Genomic DNA, 18,895 nt, shown 5'->3' with positions numbered 1-18,895 from the left:
TTGACTTAAGGAGGGCACTGCCCTTCCCAGCCTGGTCCCTTACTTATTGCTTAAAATATTTGTCTATGGGCCAGAGTGCAAGAAGTGCAGGTCAATGGAAATTAAATGAAAATGGGTTCTAGGATCCTTCCTGCAGTTTAACATGGTCCTTTTGTAACAGTGGAAGCATCTAGCTGTCAGTAAAGGGGTCAGATGGCCATGGGAGTGAAGCACCCACCAGGGTAGTGTCACCAAGAAATGCCCCATGAGCTCAGCCATGGGCAAGACCTTAATTAGGGCTGCACTGGGAGGAGTCTTCCTCCAGGGGCTCATACATGCTAATCCCCCTCCATCCATTCCACGCTTAGCCTGGGCATGGGACACCAGTGAGCCAGGAGAAAGGGCTGGCTGGCAGAGAGTTGCTGTGAGGGGAGCACCAAGTGAGTGTGGTCCAGCAACAGGAAAGGGGGGCCATTCATCCTTAATGGCACAGCAACATCTTGACTGCACCACTAGATTGTCCCATAGGCATTTCTATATCTGAGAAGGCTTGGCTGAGCTTGGCTGTAAGGGTGGGGCAAGATCCTGCACAAACAGGTCTGCCTGGAAGGAGCCTGGTGCTTGGACAGGCCAGTGGAAGGGGTGTGGAGGGGAGCAAGTAGCTTGTCAGTGAGTTTGGTTGGGGAGTCAGGTGTGGGACACTGAACGTGGAGGGGATGGTAGGATCCCCACCTGTGCCCCTAAGGCAAGCAATTGCTAATGGATGGGATGTGCTAAGATCCGTGGGCCATGGGACGAAGAGTCACTGGCCAGGGCTGCTCCCCTGAGAAGAGGTAGGTGAGCTCCATGGGGTACTAAAGCAGTAGAGCTTCATTAACACTGAGCAGCGGGAGTTTTGCTTTTCCCCTTCACCTGTCCTTAAGGGTGTTCAGTACTAGTATGCAGTGCAGGGATCTTATCTGAGCAGCTGTGTCCTTTCCCTCCTTTAGTCTTACCTGCATTTTTGAGTTTTAGCAGGGCTTCCAGCCAGCACTGGAGTCTGGTTTTGGCATGGTACGTGAAATGCCTCCCACACTTGCCTTGGAAACTAGTGCCTGGCATGGAGTCAGGCAGTGGAAAGGACTCTATCGTGCCACCTTCAACATCCCACGGAGCTGGCTGGAAATCCCCACTGGCAGTGAGGGTTGGGGGTTATTACTGCTGATGCCTCCTCCCTTGACAACAAGAGCTGGGACTGGGACTGCTGCTTGCCTGTTTATTACCAGAGGTGAAAATAGCCCAGCAGCCCAACGCCCCCTCAAACGCAGCTTGAAATACATCCCTTTATGAGAGAGGGCAATAAAACCACGAGGAGCCAGCCCTTTGTGGGGATGCCTGTGGCTGGTGAGGAATGTTGTGAGCCTAACAATCACAGTGCTACCCTGTTGCTCCAACTCTGCTTTTCTATTTTGAGGGGTGCTATTTGTATGGTCCCTGGGAGAAAAGCTGCCCTTGTAATTATCAATATACTTAATGTACAGCCTGAGCTCATATTACAGTTGCTTGGTACGTAATGTTCGGCAAATAAAGCTTTCAGCCCCACAAGACATTCTCAGATGGTGCTTAGACTGCTTGCATCAGTAGCTCGTTCTCCTCTGCTCCTGCTTGCTCGGCCCACACTGAGGAGCCATGTCGATAGCACACACTGCTGCTGAGTACATGCTCTCTGATGCTCTGCTCCCAGATCCCAGCAGTTCCCGAGCCAAAGGCCTTCGTCTGGAATTACCAAGTGACCGCATTGTGAAGTTTGTTGCTGTGGGGCTGCCCCTGTTCCTTGTGTCCTTGGCTTTTGCTCAGGAGTTTTCCACCGGTAAGTCTCATGGCATAGTGTTGAGGTTGCAGTTAAATCTCTAAGGGGAAACGACACAGGACTGAGTTGGGGCTGTACACAGACTCCAGTAGTTTCATTTGCACTTCTTTCCAGTGGCTTTCATGTATGTCCTGATATTGTAGAAGGTTCAAAGGGTGACAAGACAAGTAATGAGAACAGCCCAAGTTAGTGGAGGTGGGGGAAGTTTTAGAAAGGGAACCTGGGTCTGGGACTTGTGCAATCTCTGATTCTGAGAGAGTCAGAATGAGACCTAGATGAGATGGGTCATTCCCTACGTGCCTGCTGCAGGCTCCTTGCGCTTGTGCCTTCCCATGGAACACGTTACTGGAGACAGATTGGGCCAGATGGGCCTGAGGTTTTATCCAACCTGGCAAATCTTGTGAATGACCTGGGATCCCCTTGGAGACCATGTTGCCTGTTAATACAATGGGAGTGCTGAGAAAAGAACCACATTGCTGGTACGCGCATAAGCACAGAACGGGCAGTCAAGACCCAAAACCCTTAGGATTTAAGGGGGAATCTGCTAACAGAGGGGAGAGAAGCCTCTTTTGGCCAGGAACTACCAGAAGGACCCTGTTCACCAGAACTGACAAAAGCTGTGGTTGCTACCCTGTCCTTGGAGTACCCAGGTCTTTGCTGATGTGATGGCATTGCATCTTGCTGGCTGGTCATCCTGGGTCGGGGAATTTCTGTCTCTCTCCTCTCCCTCCCCTGACGTTCCTGAGTGTTCTCGGAGGCTGTCTCTTTCCTGCATCCCCTAGGAGAGCCAGGCCAGCCAGGAGCTTTTGGATGGTGACAGTGCTTGAATTGACTCTTCTTTCCCTAGTGCACAGGGCCTGGTCTGTGATCATGTTACACAAGGTGGCATTGATAACATAATTAGATCCATCTTAACCTCAAGCGAAACATGGACTTGGATGATGTTCTGCTTCCCCAGAGATTTTGGTTTGACTTTCTTGCTTTTAGCTTTTCCGTCAGGCCTTTCTCCCGCTGCCACATACCCTAAGTCCTTCCCTGTATCAGCTCAGTGCTGCAAGAGCATTCAATAAAACTGAAACTGGTACAACCAAACCCAGAATGGATACATGAAAACTCCTTTTGACAGAGTGAAAAAGCCTTCCATGGGGCCTTGCTGAGGCAAACAGTTTAGGATTGAAATCAAAGTTGAACAAAACTAGTTATGCCGGGTGAGAGAAGGTGTAGCCAAGAAAAAATGTTCTCTCTGGGAATATTAGAGGTTAATCATGATGATGGTTTGCACTGTTCTCTAGAACAGTGATTCTAGCACCCTGGGGTGCCTTGAGACCCCCTTAAAGGTGTGTCAGAGTGCCACACTGTCAACAGTGGTAGGTAGCAAACATGATTCACAAAATAAACCCAGAGATTTCAAATAGAAATTCATAGTTATGGTCTTTTCTGTTGCAAATAACTCTGACAATTGCTCTATTTTTCTGTAGTCAAAGAGTGAAAATTAAGAGCTGGCATTTTTCAAGGAGTGCCTCGAGTCTATCCAGCGGTGTCTCAAGTCTAAAAAGGCTGAGAACCACTGCTCTAAAATGTGTGGTTCTGTAGAGAGAAAGAATAAAATGTTAGTTGGTCCATTGAAGTGAACCAGATTTTCAGTGTAGCTGTAACATGTGAAAGAGAAATTGTGGGAGACATCCTGGAAGTCTCACACAGCCAGGAATAAGAGGTTAAAAATGAGAGATGAAATTTCAAAACATATGGTGCATCTGAAGTGAGGAAACTATTTTGGAGCTCAGTTTGATGGATAAAGCTGAATTCATCACTGATTGAAAGTTAGTAGTTGCCTAGAGACCAGTGGCATGACCAGATTATATTCAATCTGGGCAAGTACAGGACTGTCTCAGCCAGTTATATAATCTGTAGCGCTTTGAAAAGGCTCATGCCTGAATGCCGAGGAAGAATTTAGTGCAACTGATCAGGAGAAAAAATGGAGACAGAAAAGATGAATGAAAATATGGTATATTTTTAACCAAAATAATTTTATTAGCTGGCCCTAAATCCATAATTCCACAATTGAGGCGGTGGCAAATAGGCATAAAACAGGTTTATATAACAAATGGAAATGCAGGAACTAAATTACAAGCAACATAAAGTATATTGATTCAATGAGAGATGATGATCGGGGGGGGAGGGGAAAATGTTTGGGAAGACTCAGGGAATCCTTAAGCCTTTTTGGAATGAAAATCAACCCTAGCCATGACATAGAGCCCTCATTGGATGGAGATGGTAGAATTGTTAATGACTATGCAAAACAAAGGGTGGGCTGTTCAGTTAACATGCCTGTGCTTATTTGACAAGAGGGAGAATGCTATGCTCCTATTACCTGAGTGCAGTAAAATACTCTTCAGGTCAGCAGTAACCAAGGGGCATTGTAAAGAACAGGATACATCTAGGGAGAAGGGGTCCAGGCCAGACCTACAGGATGGGGAGCTGTATCCTGGAGTGCAGGGGCTGAGAAGGATTTAGGAATCACAGTTGTCAAACTACTGAACGTGAGCTCTGACAGTATGGTAAAACAGGTGGATGCAGTCTTTGGCTGGGTCTATTGCATAAAAGAAGAGAGGTGTTTTACTTCTGTTGGTGGCACTGGTAAAGCCAATCCTAGGCCACCATTCCCAGTCTGTCTGCAGATGTGAACAGATTGGAGAAGGTACAGACAAGCACAGAAGTGCTTCAGGGGCTACAGGGAATGCCTTGTAGAGCAGTACTTGAGGTGTTCAATCTGGTTAGACTGGCAAAAGTAATGTTGGGAGGTGATTAGCAGCAGTGCCTAAGTTACTTCAATTTGGAGACAAGCCTAACGGACCCTTCAAGTCTAGCAAAGAATGCCAGCATGGAAGCTGAATGCAGGCAGATTTGAATGGGATTAGAGGATAGCATGGAGGGTGATGACCCACCAGAGGAGAGTCCAAATCATTGGAGGAGGGGTGGATTCTCCATTTCCAGATGTCTTCAGAACCACTGTGGAAGATGCTCTAGTCACACCCATGTTACCAGACTCAGTACTGTATGCAGGTAACCAGGGGACCTGACTTGGGTTGGGCTAGATGATGGGAGAGCCTCTCCTGGCCCTAAGCTCTGTGAGGCAAGGCTTCAATCCTCCTGCTGTAGCCAGCTGATGTCTTATTATGGAGCCAGAGCACACTCCTCTCCAAACAGCTATTTGTGTCTCTGATCTCAGTTTGAGGTTTGTGGCTTGGAGCAACTGTTTGGGAGGTGGGGTGTGCCCAGGCCGAGGACAGCACGTTTGGATTGGCTTGCTCAGTCTGCTGGAACAGCCAGAAGTTCCCTACAGTTCTTCGTCTCTTGCATGGAGAATAGGATGCCCTTATTGACCAATTTCCTGGCCTTCTGTAGCCTCTTCACAGCTGTGGGAAGTGGTGCTGCCACAATGAGATTCCAGGGCTGGGATCCTTTAAAACTCCATTAACAGAGCTGACCCCAGGGCTTTGGGGAACCCTGGGCAGGTTACTCTGTAGGCTTCCCTGAACAAAAGTTGTGATCTGGTGCACAGTGGCAGCTGCTGGAGTCTGTCTGGCAGGTGCTAAGCCAGCAGCTGCACTTGGCTTTGTCAGCAAATGCTGGCCTGGCAGCCACCTCATGGGGGATGCTGCATGAGAGGCACAGCTGGGAGCTCCACCCTGCTCAGCCCCTCTAGCTAACAGGCTTGCAGCTGGAAGGGGAAGGAGAGAGCTGATGGAAGCAGGGTGCATGTTGACTGCCTTCCACCTGGAAAATCATGAGACTGTCCTAGGGCTGCTGGAAACATCTTCATGCAGAGCAGCTGGGGGATTAGGTAGCAGGGACAGGGAAGAGTAGCAGTATAGGGGTTCCCCTGTCTGAGGATCTCTGGGCTGTGAGCAATCATGTGTGTTCCAGGCTCCAAGATCAGCTGCTTCTCTCCCACCAATTTCACGGGGAAGCAGTCTGCCTATGTGGATACATCCTGCTGGGATTCCTTGACCCACCTCGAATTTGATGCTGCTGGAAATGCTATTGCCAAATCCCTGTGGACTCTCAAGGTATCGGGGCTGTTGGGCTGGGCCAGCTCTGTATTAAAGGGGCATTCACAAACTCCCAAGCACATGTAACACCAACCTTGCATGCTAAGAGCTGCCTAATCCTTGTTGTTTACCCAGGCCTTTCCATATTCTCTGCTGGTCATCGCAGTGGTCATGTACCTGCCATACCTGCTTTGGCGGTATGCTGCAGCCCCAGCGCTGAACTGCGACATGCTCTTCATCATCGATGAGCTGGACAAGTCCTACAACCGCTCCATCCGCCTGGTGCAGCACATGGTGAAGGTGCGGGAGGCCAGCCCAGAGCCTGGGCTCTTCTGGGAGGAGTTTGAGAGGCGAGTGGATGGGCAGGGCCTCCTTGCGGCCACCTTTTTGCTGTGATCTCCTTCTTCCCCTAGCACTTGTATGGCCCCTTCTTTTGAGAGATGTGGAGGGCGGAGGTGTCCTGAGCCGGGCAGGGCCATCTAGGCCCTCTGAGCACCCTGAATGAGAGATGTAGCAATGTGGCATGTTTCGTTCAGTCCAAGTGACAATTCCGGGTCTGCCATTCTGATGACCCCCCCTCCCCAGGGCCGCCATTGGTCCTGTTTCATACCAGACCGTCCTGTTTTTAAACCCTTTGTCCCCTGTCCCTTTCTCAGTGAGGAAGGACTGTCCTCTGTCCTCATGATGCTATGGGCTGTGCCCAGCCAGGAGATGGGTTCCAGCCAGCCAGGGTGGGAGGTGGTGGCTCCACCCCTTGCTGCTGATTTGGCCAGGGAACCCAGTGGCCCCACCTCTCATTGCTGATTGGAGAGGCCCCACCCCTCACCACAGATTGGCTGAGGGGGCTGCCCCTCACCAAGAGCTGTCCAGTATTCTGGGGGTGCTTTAGTGGCCCCCCAGCCCCTCAGCTTGGGGCCAGAGGGCCCCTCCGTGCTGATCTCTAGGTGGAGTTTCCTGCCTGGGGGAGGGACCCTCGTACCACAGTTCTCAGCACCCTCAGCCAGCCTCGTGCCACCTCCCGCTCCCGTGCAGCTGTGCTTCCAGGCCCTTTCCTTGCCTGGGCTACCCTCGGGCCCTCTGGGCAGGTGGGCTCCCCAGTGCACTGACTGGAGCTGGGTTGTTTCCCTGGTTTTGTGCATGGGGGAACACTGTGGCCCCCACTCTTCCCCTCTGCAGCTCCCAAGCCTGTAGCGAGGGGGGCTGGTGGTGGATTCCCTCTTGCATGCAGGACAGCAGATTTGTGGCTGGAGGCCCCGTCTCTGCAGGGCTTTCTGCTTAGATCTGGTCCAAGAGACATTTCTTCAGCACTTGCTGTCTCATCCTGTTTACAGCCTGGGATGTGCTCAGCCTGTGCCACACAGAGGTGGGTGTGAGCCTATGAACTGTAAAGGTGCAGGCCACATCCACCAGTCGCTGCCCATTCCCCTGTCAATGCCTCCTGTTGCCTCCTGTCCTCTCACCATTGCCCCAGCTGGGACTCTGGCCTCACAGCATGATGGTGCTTTCCAGGCAGTGTAGATCCCGGGGCACTGCACTCTGATAACGAGGTGCTGAGGCGGTGTGATGTTACTGTGAGACGGGCTCTCATGAGGAAGGAGCCTCGTGCTGAGTGGAGTGCAAAGCTCAGTCAAGCCTAGGAAGCCTGTACACAGGAAAGACTCCCATTTAATGTCGAGGGGATTTGGGGCCTCTGTGTATCTCCTCAGCACTGAATCTCCTGACTGTGCTGCCCCAGGCTAGCGCTGCTGGGCTGGTTCCCATTCAGTTCATTGTTGAGTGACATTTATCCAGCACGTTGGATCACTAGGGTGTAGCAAGGGCACTGCCTGCAGCTGGGCAAGGGAAGAAGCTGGGCTGGGGTGCAGGTATGGTACTGCCTCTTGGCTTCACATGCAGTTCCACAGGCACCCCCGGCACCCCGTTGTGCCTCTGTGCTTGAGGCAGGGTCATGAGGGAGTCTTCCACCTAACACCCTGGTGCCAAGCTCTGATTCAAGAGCTAAATCCCAGACTTGGATGGGACAGGGCTAGGACCTGGTTGTGGAGTTCAAGTGCCAACCCCTTGGCTGCTGACACTGGGATCCAGCCCTGACTGCTCACTGTCTCCCCAGGGCTCGCAAGGAGAGATACTTTGAGTTCCCACTGCTGGAGCGGTATCTGGCCTGCAAGCAGCACTCGCATCACCTGGTGTGCACGTACCTGCTGCGGAACCTGCTGCTGCTGCTGCTCCTCACTGCCGCCTGCCTCTACCTGGGTTTCCTCCACGTCACAGGCGTCTTCCAAGATGAGTTCAGCTGCTCCATAAAGACCGGGCTTCTGCAGGATGAGCCCCAAATCCCTGATTTGATCCCCTGCAAGCTGGTGTTCTTCTCTGTTTTCCAGATCATTAGCATCCTGACAGGTGGGGTGTACATCCTGCTGATGCCTGTTGTCATCTACAATGTCCTGCAGCTGTGCCAGTGGGACAAGCGGCTCCTGTCCATCTATGAGATGCTGCCAGCCTTTGACCTCCTGAGCAGAAAGATGTTGACCTGTCCCATCAACGACCTGAACATCATTCTCCTCTTCCTCCAAGCTAACATCTCGGAGGTCAAATCCTTCAGCCGGCTGAGTGCAGTATGCACCCTGCGGGAAACCACCTCCAACAAGCAGCACATTGACACCGTGGTTGACTTTATGACCCTCTTGGCTGGCCTGGAGATATCCAAGCCTAAATACCAGGCTTGCACAGGAGAGGCTGATGGAGATGCACCTCTAACACAGAACAAGGTCTTGGGTAAGAGCCACTGCAGTGACTGGAGAGCTTCTTCCTTCCCTCCCTGTTGCTTCAAATCAGTAGCTAAAGGAAAGGATGGAGATGTCTGTGGATGGCCAATGACAACCAAACACCAAGGCACTGGGAATGTGCTGTCCTTCCTTAGCAGAGTCTTAGAACTTAGAGAAGCACAGGTCTTACTTGCCACTTCGGCCATGGCAGTCTGCAAGAGGCTCCATGACTTCCTCTGGGAGAAACTATCCTACAGCTGAATGATCTGATTATTTCTTGATAGGCCTTTCCCATTTTCCTTGCATTCATCCCACTCCTCCCACTTTCCCACTTCTTTCCTCCAAGCACCTGTTGGTAGGACTGGCAGGGTAGGTAATGCCGACCAGTGGGACAATGGGTTCAGTTTTCTTTCTCCATACTTAGAATTGCTCCTGCATTGCAGCAGTTGATTTGGAGATCACGAGCGCTCCAGGCAGAGATGTGCGGGGCCCAGGTTCCACTGTGGGAGGTCTCTGGGCACAACCATGATGCAAATGTTTGTGAGATTACAACTCCTGGTAAACGTAAAATCCAATCTGCTCCTAAGCTCTCTGACTGGGTGACTTCTGGAGCAACAAGGTTTTGGCACATGTGCCTACCTGTAGCTTACTTTTTTTTTTTTAAGGGAAATTTTTTTCATGTTCCAAGTCAAATCAGCCAGATCAACTGCAAATCCGTGAGTCATTCAAGAACCAAATGTGGCCCTACTACCAGCAAACATCCTCTAGCCCTTGCCCAGGGCTTCAGATGCTTCCAAATCCTTTGGCAGGCATCATATGTTGCAGGCCCAAGCCCGGAAGCTTGGGGTTTGGATGCCCCTGAGTTTTGCTTGACCTCAGCTATATGCTAGAGGAGCAAGCTAGGGAGGAGTCTTCTGTTTCCATAAAGTTGGCGTGTAGCCAAGATCCTCCCACTGGAAGCTGGCCAGTGGGAAGCTAACTATGAGGCTCTCATAGGGAGTCCTTTCCGCAAGCAGACGAGGGTGCAACCCTTCACTACGCAGTGCCATTTTAATTGCATTACCTTGGTCTGGGTACTTCCCTTACCACCATCATGGTCATGGTATTTCCCCTGCCAGGTATTGCTCTCTGTGTGTAAAACCTCAGCTGCCTAGGACATCTGTGAAGCCAAAGGAAAACTCCTGTAGCCTAGGGATATTCATGCCTCACAGCATGTGCCCCACCTGGATCTGCCTGGTCTCCCTGGCCCTGGGGTACTCTCCTCTCTTGCTTTGGCCTCCTAGATTTTCCTTTGTAGCTGCAAAGAATCTTAAAGTTTTACTGTGCTTCACAAGCCCTGGACCCCCAGTGGGCAGGAACGACAATGAGGAAGGACTGTGGGCGGGAATGGCCTCCCCCTCAAGGTAGATATGAGCACTGAGGGGAGGCAGTGAACCTTTCTTGGTTGCTGGATGCTTCATGGGATTATGCATGTGGGTGAGGGTTGCCATGGTTACAGCTGAACAAGCTTCACTGAGACATCTGAGAGTTTGCAGCTGAAAGTCCTGGCTGGTGCGGGGTCAGGGAGCAGGGCTCAACACTGTGGCTCAGGTGCTTGATCCTGTGCACACCACACACAGAGCAGAGTTGTCTAACTTCACTGTGACTTAGGGCTGGCTACACCTGGTGCCAGACTGCTGCCTGTATGCTGCAGGAGATGTGCCCCCCCAGGCCTTTCTCTGCTGTGCAGCAGTGGGGGAGGTGACTGTAGGGGCTGGCAGGCTGCCATTAGGTGCCTCAAGTGACTGCTCTAAGAGCCTGTCCATCCCACCTCTGACAATACAGGCCTGTGATAAGAGCACAGGCCTGGGAGCCAGGACACTTGGGTTCTCTTCCCAACTCTGCTAATTGCTCTGTGATGCCCTGTCCATTCCTGTGCTTCAGACTCACCTTCTGTAAAAGCAGGACATGGTCTGTACCCCATGTAAGCTGCCTGTGGTTGCTATCTGAAAGGATTAATAAAGCAGGGGATGGCAAAGCCAGTTTCTCAGTCTCCCTCCTATAAACTCTGATGCCCACAGGCTGGATTGCCCCAGAGACCTGTGGAGGGGAGGCACTTCCAAAGTGCTTGGCCCTGCTGTCCCTCACCTGCATGCAGCCCATAGAGCACAGAAGAGCCGGACCAATGACTTTCACTTCAGCCTGTGTCTCTATTTTAGGTGCTGGCACCATGTGTGCAGCTGGCAGTGGATGTAACTTCCCAGCATAATGACAGCTTAGGCTTTCCCTTCCAAGGCATCCAGCATCATGTGCTCAGCCAGGATGCAGACAGTTCAGCCCTGTGTTGGTGTGGGGTAAATGCTGTGGGGCCCCAGGAGGACTCAGCCCCTAGGCTCATGCTGCCCTGCCATGCACATCTCACCTGCCCTAAACCAAGGGAGATGTGTTTGTTGCTCTCAAACCATATAGGAACCAAAACAGCTGTTGGCATGGTGACAGGGATGCTGATACACAACCACAATGCTCAGCGACTATAACATTCAAGGGCCGTGTCTCAATCTCAGCCAGCTCTGGCAGTGCACGAGTTAGTCATGGGGGTGGAAGGGTGAAGGCAGTGAGTATCACCTGCTTGGTCCAGTCTAGCGTGGCCGAGGGCACACGGACTCTAAGTTAGGGGGCTGGAGCTGGCTTTGTTGGTCAGATGCTGCTTGCCCTGCCTGCCTTGGAGACCTGAGGTGAAGAGCCCCTGCTTGGCCCATCCACAAGGGCCTTGCTGTCTGGAAAGACCTAAAGACCCAGACCTGATCTCTGATTCTGCTTTCTGCTTCTCATGACTCAGGGCAGCATTACAGGAGCTTGGTTGGGCTGACAGCAGCTCAGAGCAAATCCCTCCTCTCCTCCCCCCCTACTTACTTCTCACTCCAGCTGCCCCCTCCCACCTGCTCTACTACAGGTTTCTAGAGGATCTTGCAGGGTGCTGAGAGTCCTCAGCCTCCATGAGGGCAAAAGGTCTTCATCCTCTCCAGGCCTGGGCCCTGTTATGCTCTCAGTAACATGCAACTCACATGCTTGCAGACATGCTACTTCAGTGGTGCCATCATGTCCCTCAGATGAAGGGAGGAGCAGGTCCAATACTACCCAGGATTCACTGATGACTTTCTATCTTCTCTTCCCTGCCTAGAAATGAAGTCCACGTTGGAAGCTAAAGGAAATGCTGGTCCCAAAGCCCTGGCAGCTCTGCCTGACGGCAGGAGCTAGATGGAGCCTCAACAGCGGAGGGGAGATTTCTATGGAATGAGGAGAAGTTGTTGTGGCAGCTGAGCATTATAACCAGTGATTAATCCCCAAGCAGATGCAAGCCACTGGTCCGTGGCCTGGCACTGATGAGACACCTCTGTGCTCCCTCAGCAGACATTACTGTGCCTGAACCTGACATCTCCTCAGTCTTTGTCTAAGGCATCTTTCAGCTTCCATTAAACCTGTTTTATCCAGGCTGTTGCTGCTCTCTCTGCGTTCCCTGGGGTGCTGGTGGGAGGGCAGCTTGGCCTGATTTCATGTAGCGGCTAGTTCTAGAGGAGCTGCTCCTGATTTGCACATTCATGAGTGAGAACAGGATCCAGCCCAGGACACTGGGAAAGGGTAAGTAGGACCTCAGTTATTGCTGCTCCTGCTCCTGTGAATTCCCTTGGCAGAAGCAGGCAGGGTTGAAGGACGGCATCATGCTGTACTCGCCCAAAGGCCCAGTAATGAGTGGCTTTTCCCACTGGGATGGTGCTCACCTGATCTGCTTCTACTGTAGGTGTCCAAGCTTTTGCACCCACAGGACCAAGCAGCTGGGCTGGGGACTGTTGCTCTCAGGAGGAGGGGAAAGGGAAGGGAGGTGGCTCACCAGCAGCACCTGGGAGGGGAGCAGGTCTGGTGGGTAGTGCTGACCTGGGCTTTGCTGCCTGGGAGCTCAGTTTCTTTCTGTCAGGTGACCTTGCTGTAGTGTCGGGGATTCCCAGGCTGCAGTGAAGGGCCCAGCACCCTGTGCAGAGCCTTGCCGTGCCCCAGGTGATGCACAGGGCTGAAGGCAGCCAGTGTGGGAGCGCTAGGGAGCAGAGTGAGTCTTTTACTCCATCCTGCCTAGGATGCAGGTGTTTTGCTCTGAGCTGCAGGGAACCCCTCCGTGCTCAGACTTCCCAGCCTGAAGTCCTTCCTGGCGGTAGGTGCCCACTGCCTCTCTCAAGAGCTGAACTTCCAGACAGCTGCAGGAGGAGGGGCTGGTGTCTCCCTCCTCATAATTCAGCCTCCCCAAGATGTAGGAGACCATGGTTTCAGTTTTCTTCTTCCTGAGGAAGTTCAAATACTTGTCTCCCACCTCCCTGGGAAGTGTCCCAGCCTTTCCTGTCCAGCTGTGGCTGCGCAGGGGTAGATGAGCATCTTCACCCCTTCTCTGAAAGCTCTTCTACAGTAAGGACTAATGAAAGGGTTGTTGGCCCAGTCAGAAAACACAGGAGTGTGATTCTGGCCTAGTGGTTCCTGTCCATGCTCTGTGCTTTAGATAAAATGTCAGTGTAACCCAGGCATACTCAGGTATATACTCCCCTTTTCCAACTGAAGGAAATTGTTAGCTGGCAGGTGTGCTTTGGGGAAACTGCAGACCACTCAGTTTCCTCCATCCCTCCAAACCCAGTCAGGACAGTCAGGGGACTTAATGTAAATAAATTTGTATATAGTTAACATATCACAAGGAAAAGAAACATGGATATAAACATATCTATTTATTTATCTAAACAAATAACATAAACAATACCCTCTGGGTAAATGCTATAAAACCTTATACTAGTGCTTCAGATACAGGCAAGTCACACGTAAGTATCTGATCTGAAACAGATAAACCCTAAAATAAACATAGATAGGCAATAGATAAACTATAGATAAGTATAGGTGAACAATAAATAAGCCACAAATAAATACAAATAAACAACAGGTGAAATAATAGCAAAAGGGGGTCCCAGCAGAACCCTAGGACTCTATTCATCTACTAGTTTACAAACATGAGAGTTCACAAAAAATAAGGCACAACATTAGGCCACTTATGGCACAAGAACTTCAAAGATAAACTTAATCCTAAGGGGAAACCCCAATGCCCTTGGGCTTTTTCCCAAGCCCTTCAAGGAAGCTGGCAACTTCAGGGGGGCCCTTCCAGTGGGACCTTCACTTTCAGGAGCCCTTAACTAACCAGGGGGGACCCCCCCTCCCTTGTGGGAATCCTTTTTCCCTGCAGCTCACAACTCCCAGGCCTGGAAGACTGTCCTCGTCCTCTGCACCAAGCTGCTCTCTCGCCTGCAGTGGCCTTCGGGGTGGAGGTCCCTGGAACAGGGCCCCTGGAACAGGGCTCCACTATTCAGGGCTTCTGGGGCCTCTGGCTCGGTCTGCTGGCTCAGTCTGGCTCCCTGGACTCAACCTTTTGCTATGGGTTGGAGGCCCAGGCTGCCTCATGGAGCACTGGACTCGGTTCACTCCCGGACCCTCCATGCAGCGCATCCTGCACTGAGCTCCCAGCCTTGTGCCGTGAGTTGAGGACCTGAGCTGCCCAAGTGCTCCAAAGATCCTGCTCCATGCACTGGCCTGTGCGCCATGTCTCTGGCCACACGCCAGAGGTTGCAGATCTGAGCCGCCTCATGCAGCTCCCAGGGTGTGGACACTGTGCTGCGCACCAAGAGCATAGCTGCTGGAGCTGTTCCCCACCGACGGAAGTCTTCAGGGGTGCTTCTGAGCTACTGCTTCACCCAGCTGAGCAGCTTTCCTCAGCTCTTCTAAGCCCCACTCCTCTCTGTCCCAGATGTGTCTCCTATACTAGGCAAGCAGCTCCTTTTATATTCTTCAGGGCTCCGCTCTGACCTGACAGTGTTGCAGTCTACAATCAGGTCTGGGGGAAGCTCTTCTCCCCCTCCCCTCAGGAAAGGGGCATGACTTAACTCCTCTTGCTGCCTCCTGATTGGTGGACAGGCTTCACCAAAGCAGCAAAATCTCAAGCCTGGGACTCAACCCAAGCTCCAAAAGGAAAGCCTGCTACACCAGTTTAATAACCTGCCAACCACCCCTAAGGACTAACTGAAACAGGGTCTGGAATTCAGGTTTCCTACGTCTTGGATGAGCTTTCAAACCACTGAGCCACTGACTGATGCTGGGGATGATGCCCCCTCTTCCTCCTCCATCCACTTTGTGCAGGGCCTGTTGAATAAGGCATGTTTTAAGGATGCCCACCTGGCTGGGCCTGCAGGCATTGAGCGATGGGGTGCAGAGAGAAACGTCTGCCTTGCAGATGCTGGGGAGAGGCAGGTGCTGAGCTACTCACACTGTCAGTGGTGAGTCACTTGGCACACATGCAGATGCAGAGCTTGAACTGCCTGGAGCACTTCAGGCACAAAGCGGAGGCACAGACTAATTTTGGGGAGAGGGTGTCAGGCAGAGCAAGGTCTCTGAGAAGCACAATTCTGGATTTGGGTGACAAGTAAAAACTAGTTAGGATTTGGACATTTAGGATTTAGGTCCAAAAAAGGACTTGTGTACTGACAGGGATGGTGCCGCAATGCCTAAATCCTAGGTGCTGGGACCCCCAAGAGTTGGGGGCCCAGGCTCCCTGTATGGTACAGCAGGAGCTGGGCACAACAGGACACCCAAACAGGACAACACTGCCTGGAGCTGACTGAGGGGAAAACCCTGAAGACACAAATGACTGCAAACTCCTTACCTTGAACTGGAGGCATCAGCTGCCCATGTCAGGGCTGAGGGAGGGACTTTGTGTATGTGGGCTCCCTAACCCAGAACTGTCTTTTGAGTGTAGGCACCTGCTTCCCAATTCAGTGCACAGGTTTCCTGGCTTCTCTCACAGCCTGACTGGAAGAGGTACTGCCACCCACAGCTGATATCTAGCCAGCTGTTCACCTTCCTGTATTTGTGTTTTTGATGATTTCTTCTGGATTTTTGGAGTGCATTTTAACTGTCCTTGAAGCAGCATGACACTGACTACTGTGGCAGGTTAGCATGCTATGTCTTGTTGACACGCAACAAGGTTGACTGTTGTTTTAGGCAGAAGGCAGGGAAGCTCCCTCCCTCTCCCAAAGCCCATTCCAGTGACCGTGGGGTAAATATTCCTGATTCTAAATGTGGTGACTGATCTTCTTAGCAGAGGGGCAAGTGTCTTCATTTGTTCTAAGTACCAGTAGAAGCATCAACAATACCCCGTTACAACCTCCAGCCTTGGCTACAGCTAACTTCTAATGCTTCTGAGGAAAGTGAATCAAAATGTGCCATTCGTAGCTACAAGAGAGGAATAAAATTCCTTCTTGGACACATGGTGACCTGCAAAGCCCGGAAGCCTGGAATAATCCAATATCCTCTACTCCGGGTGTATCTACACATTCATTAATAAGCAATAATTACAGCACATCAGTGCTACTCCGCAGTAGCTGGCACATGTTTTCTACTGCACATTAGTGCATTAGTACGGGTTTTGCCTGCCGCACTAATGTGCAGTAGAATTAGTCTACTGCATTTGTAGCACCTTGTGTAGATGCACCCTCTGTACTGCAACCTGGGACCACAACAAATCCACCCATCACACACCCCAACTGGAAAGCAAGAACTTCCCTGTCTTCCGGTCCCTTCCAGAAACTTGTTCCATCTCTTTTATCTTGTTTCGTAATCAAGCTAATTGTGGAGCTCTGTTTCATTCTCCTGATGCTGACCACGGTCCACCTCAATATCTGATGCAGGAAACCCTGTAAAGTGAGAAATATCAGCTGAGATTAACATGGGCAACTGGTGCCACTTAAGTCGGGGGGGCACAGCAAACAGTCCCTCCACAGCCAATCTTACCAACCGGGGCGGGGGGGTCCCCTGCAGCCAACCTCGCTCCTGGAAGTGGCCGTGTGCTTCATCCAGCACTTCCTGGCCAGCACTCCCGCCTGCCCACCCTGCCCATCGCCTAAGCAGAGAGCATGGCCTGTCAGGGGGTGCACCAGTGCTCTCAGGGGCACACCCTGTGGGTTGCCACTGAAGATTAAAGAGCATAATGACAGCAAGTGTATAAATAACAATTTTTATAGTTACTTGCATGGGTAACTGGTGCCTCCTGAGACTGGGGGGGCAGAATTTGTGGGTAGCAGCATTGGCAGCGGGGTGGCGAGTGGTGACCGCCCACAGAAGCTGGCAGTGGTGGCAACAGCAGGGTGGCAAGCGGTGATTGCTTGCAGAAGCTGGTAGCAGTGGTAGCGACAGTGGCAGCAGCTGAGGGGGGGTGAGCGACAACCACCTGCAGAAGCCAGCGTCGGCAGCAGCCAATCTCAGGGGGGCACATGCCCCCCCCTCCCCCGTGCTCCCCCTACTAGTAACCTATGGTTACTTGCACTATTTAAATTATACAAGATCACTGTATTTGGCAGCTACATAACCAGATGGATCACTGTGGTCAAGGACTAATCATCAATGGCTCAATTTCTAATTTGTAGAAAACATCAAGCAGGGTTCCCCAGGGAGCTGTCCTGGAACAATATTGTTTAATATCTTAATTAATGATTTGAAGGATGAGATTGAGTGCATATTTAGCAGATTTGCAGATGACACCAAGCTAGGTGGAGTTGCAGACACTTCAAAAGGCAGGATTTGGATTCAAAATGACACTGATAAACTGGAGAAACTGTTAGAAATTAATCAAATGAAATTTAAAAAGGACAAGCGCGAAGTCCTGCACTTGGGATGAAACAAGTATGTACATGAATACAGACTGGAGAATGACTGGCTAGGCTGCAGTACTTCAGAGAAAGAGCTGAGAGTTATAGAGGACCAAAACTAGATACGATACAACAATGTGCTTTTGTAGCCAAAAAGACTACAGCATCCTGGGATGTATTAACACAATTTATGAGGAAAAGCTGAGATGGCGGGGGGGAGGAGGGGGTGCAGGGGATTTGATAACAGTCTTCAAATACACCTGAAAAGTGGTTACAACGGGGACAGAGATAAATTATTCTCTGTGGCTGCAGGGGACAGGACAAGGAACAACGGTTTAAATTGCAGCACAGAAAATTTAGGTTAGAGATTAGGAAGAACTTTCTCACTCCGAGGGTGATAAGCATTGGAACAGCCTACCTAGAGAGGTTGCGGAAGCTCCATCCTTGGAAGTTTTTAAGGGCAGGTTAGACAGGATACTTATGATGGGTGATCCTGCTTTGAGCAGGGGGGCTGGACTAGATAGCATCCCGAGGTCCCTTCCAGCCTTACTTTTCTGTAGTTCTAGGATTTTATAATAATCAGAATATTTATCAGAGATCCCCAATTAAACAGAAGTGGGTTACACTCTTTAGTCAAGCATCCTAAGTTAGAAAACCAACAGGGGCTGCTTTTCACCACAGCACTAACTCAAAAAATGACAAAAATGAAGCATATAAAGCTGTTTTGCAGCCTTCCCCATGCCCCTCAGTATGTGGCTCTGCTCTGGCCTGCTCATGTTTTTCCCTGTGCTTTGCAATTACTCAGACCTGCTGATGTCAGGGACAGAAATACTTTCTGCTCCAGACCCCAGCATGAGATTTGGTTTGCTTCTGTGAAACAGAAGGGAGAGGAAGAGCTGGACTGAGGGTCAAGGATGGATGCAGATGTCACTCAATGTGCTGCCCTTGTGCCACCATTAATTTTTTTATAGCAGCACAGAGCCCAAAGAAACAGACCTCAGTGCTCCTTGTCATGCCTCAAGTGGCCAAAAGAGGTGGTGTGACCAGAGGTAGTCATATCATTGCACCTTAACTCTGAGAGCATTTGCTTCCTTGTGCCATGATAACTCCCAGGGCTGGTGGAGCAATCCACCCTCCAGGTATCCCAGGTTGCACTGTTTCAGCCAGACTCTGGCTCTATCTAGTCACTCTAGCCCTGGTTGCCAAACAACTTCCCAGGTATCAAGTGCCCCCACCCCAATCTGCAAATCACCCCGCACAGCAACTAGCTAGCCATTTGTTTGCTTGCCACCCGACAATAGTATTGGAGCCTTTATCCTCCCATCACTGCCAATCTCACATGTGGTCTATACAACCAGCCTGCTTCACTGTACTGTGGCCTCCCAATCTGATGAGATCGAGCATGGCAACAACTGAACCCTGGAGGAGATAACTGACCTCATCATCATCTGGGCTGAGATCGAAATTCTGTGGGCACTCAGGTCAAGCCAGCAAACTAAGGGCATGTTATCAGAAGACTGCAAGGGAAATGGCAGTCTGATGACATGGCTG

General features: G+C 51.1%; 1 protein-coding gene and 1 long non-coding RNA gene across 2 annotated transcripts in view; one reads left to right on the top strand and one right to left on the bottom strand.

The window, feature by feature from the left end:
• Positions 1 to 1,632: 1,632 nt before the first annotated feature.
• Positions 1,633 to 12,116, top strand: PANX3 (pannexin 3). The gene is made up of 5 exons (XM_006270126.4): positions 1,633 to 1,828; positions 5,756 to 5,898; positions 6,016 to 6,230; positions 7,991 to 8,655; positions 11,806 to 12,116. The coding sequence occupies exons 1-5, from the start codon at positions 1,648 to 1,650 to the stop codon at positions 11,880 to 11,882; spliced, it is 1,281 nt and encodes a 426-aa protein (XP_006270188.3). The 5' UTR covers positions 1,633 to 1,647; the 3' UTR covers positions 11,883 to 12,116.
• Positions 12,117 to 13,368: 1,252 nt separating this feature from the next.
• The window catches only part of LOC132246471 (uncharacterized), a 22,105-nt gene continuing 16,578 nt past the window's right edge, over positions 13,369 to 18,895 (bottom strand). The window contains exon 2 of the long non-coding RNA XR_009457789.1: positions 13,369 to 16,393. This is a non-coding gene — a long non-coding RNA (uncharacterized LOC132246471). The remainder of the gene's footprint in view (positions 16,394 to 18,895) is intronic.

This window comes from Alligator mississippiensis, chromosome 16 (genome assembly GCF_030867095.1).
Source record: "Alligator mississippiensis isolate rAllMis1 chromosome 16, rAllMis1, whole genome shotgun sequence".
NCBI classification, from domain to species: Eukaryota; Metazoa; Chordata; order Crocodylia; family Alligatoridae; genus Alligator; species Alligator mississippiensis.
The sequence above is the reverse complement of the archived record's forward strand: the minus strand, read 5'-3'. Positions and strand labels throughout refer to the sequence as shown.

Excerpts from the sequence above, each read along its gene's own strand:
- PANX3 (XM_006270126.4), top strand. The coding sequence starts at position 1,648 with ATGTCGATAGCACACACTGCTGCTGAGTACATGCTCTCTGATGCTCTG. Across the intron at positions 5,899-6,015 it reads AATCCCTGTGGACTCTCAAG|GCCTTTCCATATTCTCTGCT; the intron begins GTATCGGGGCTG and ends TTGTTTACCCAG. Across the intron at positions 6,231-7,990 it reads TTCTGGGAGGAGTTTGAGAG|GGCTCGCAAGGAGAGATACT; the intron begins GCGAGTGGATGG and ends CTGTCTCCCCAG.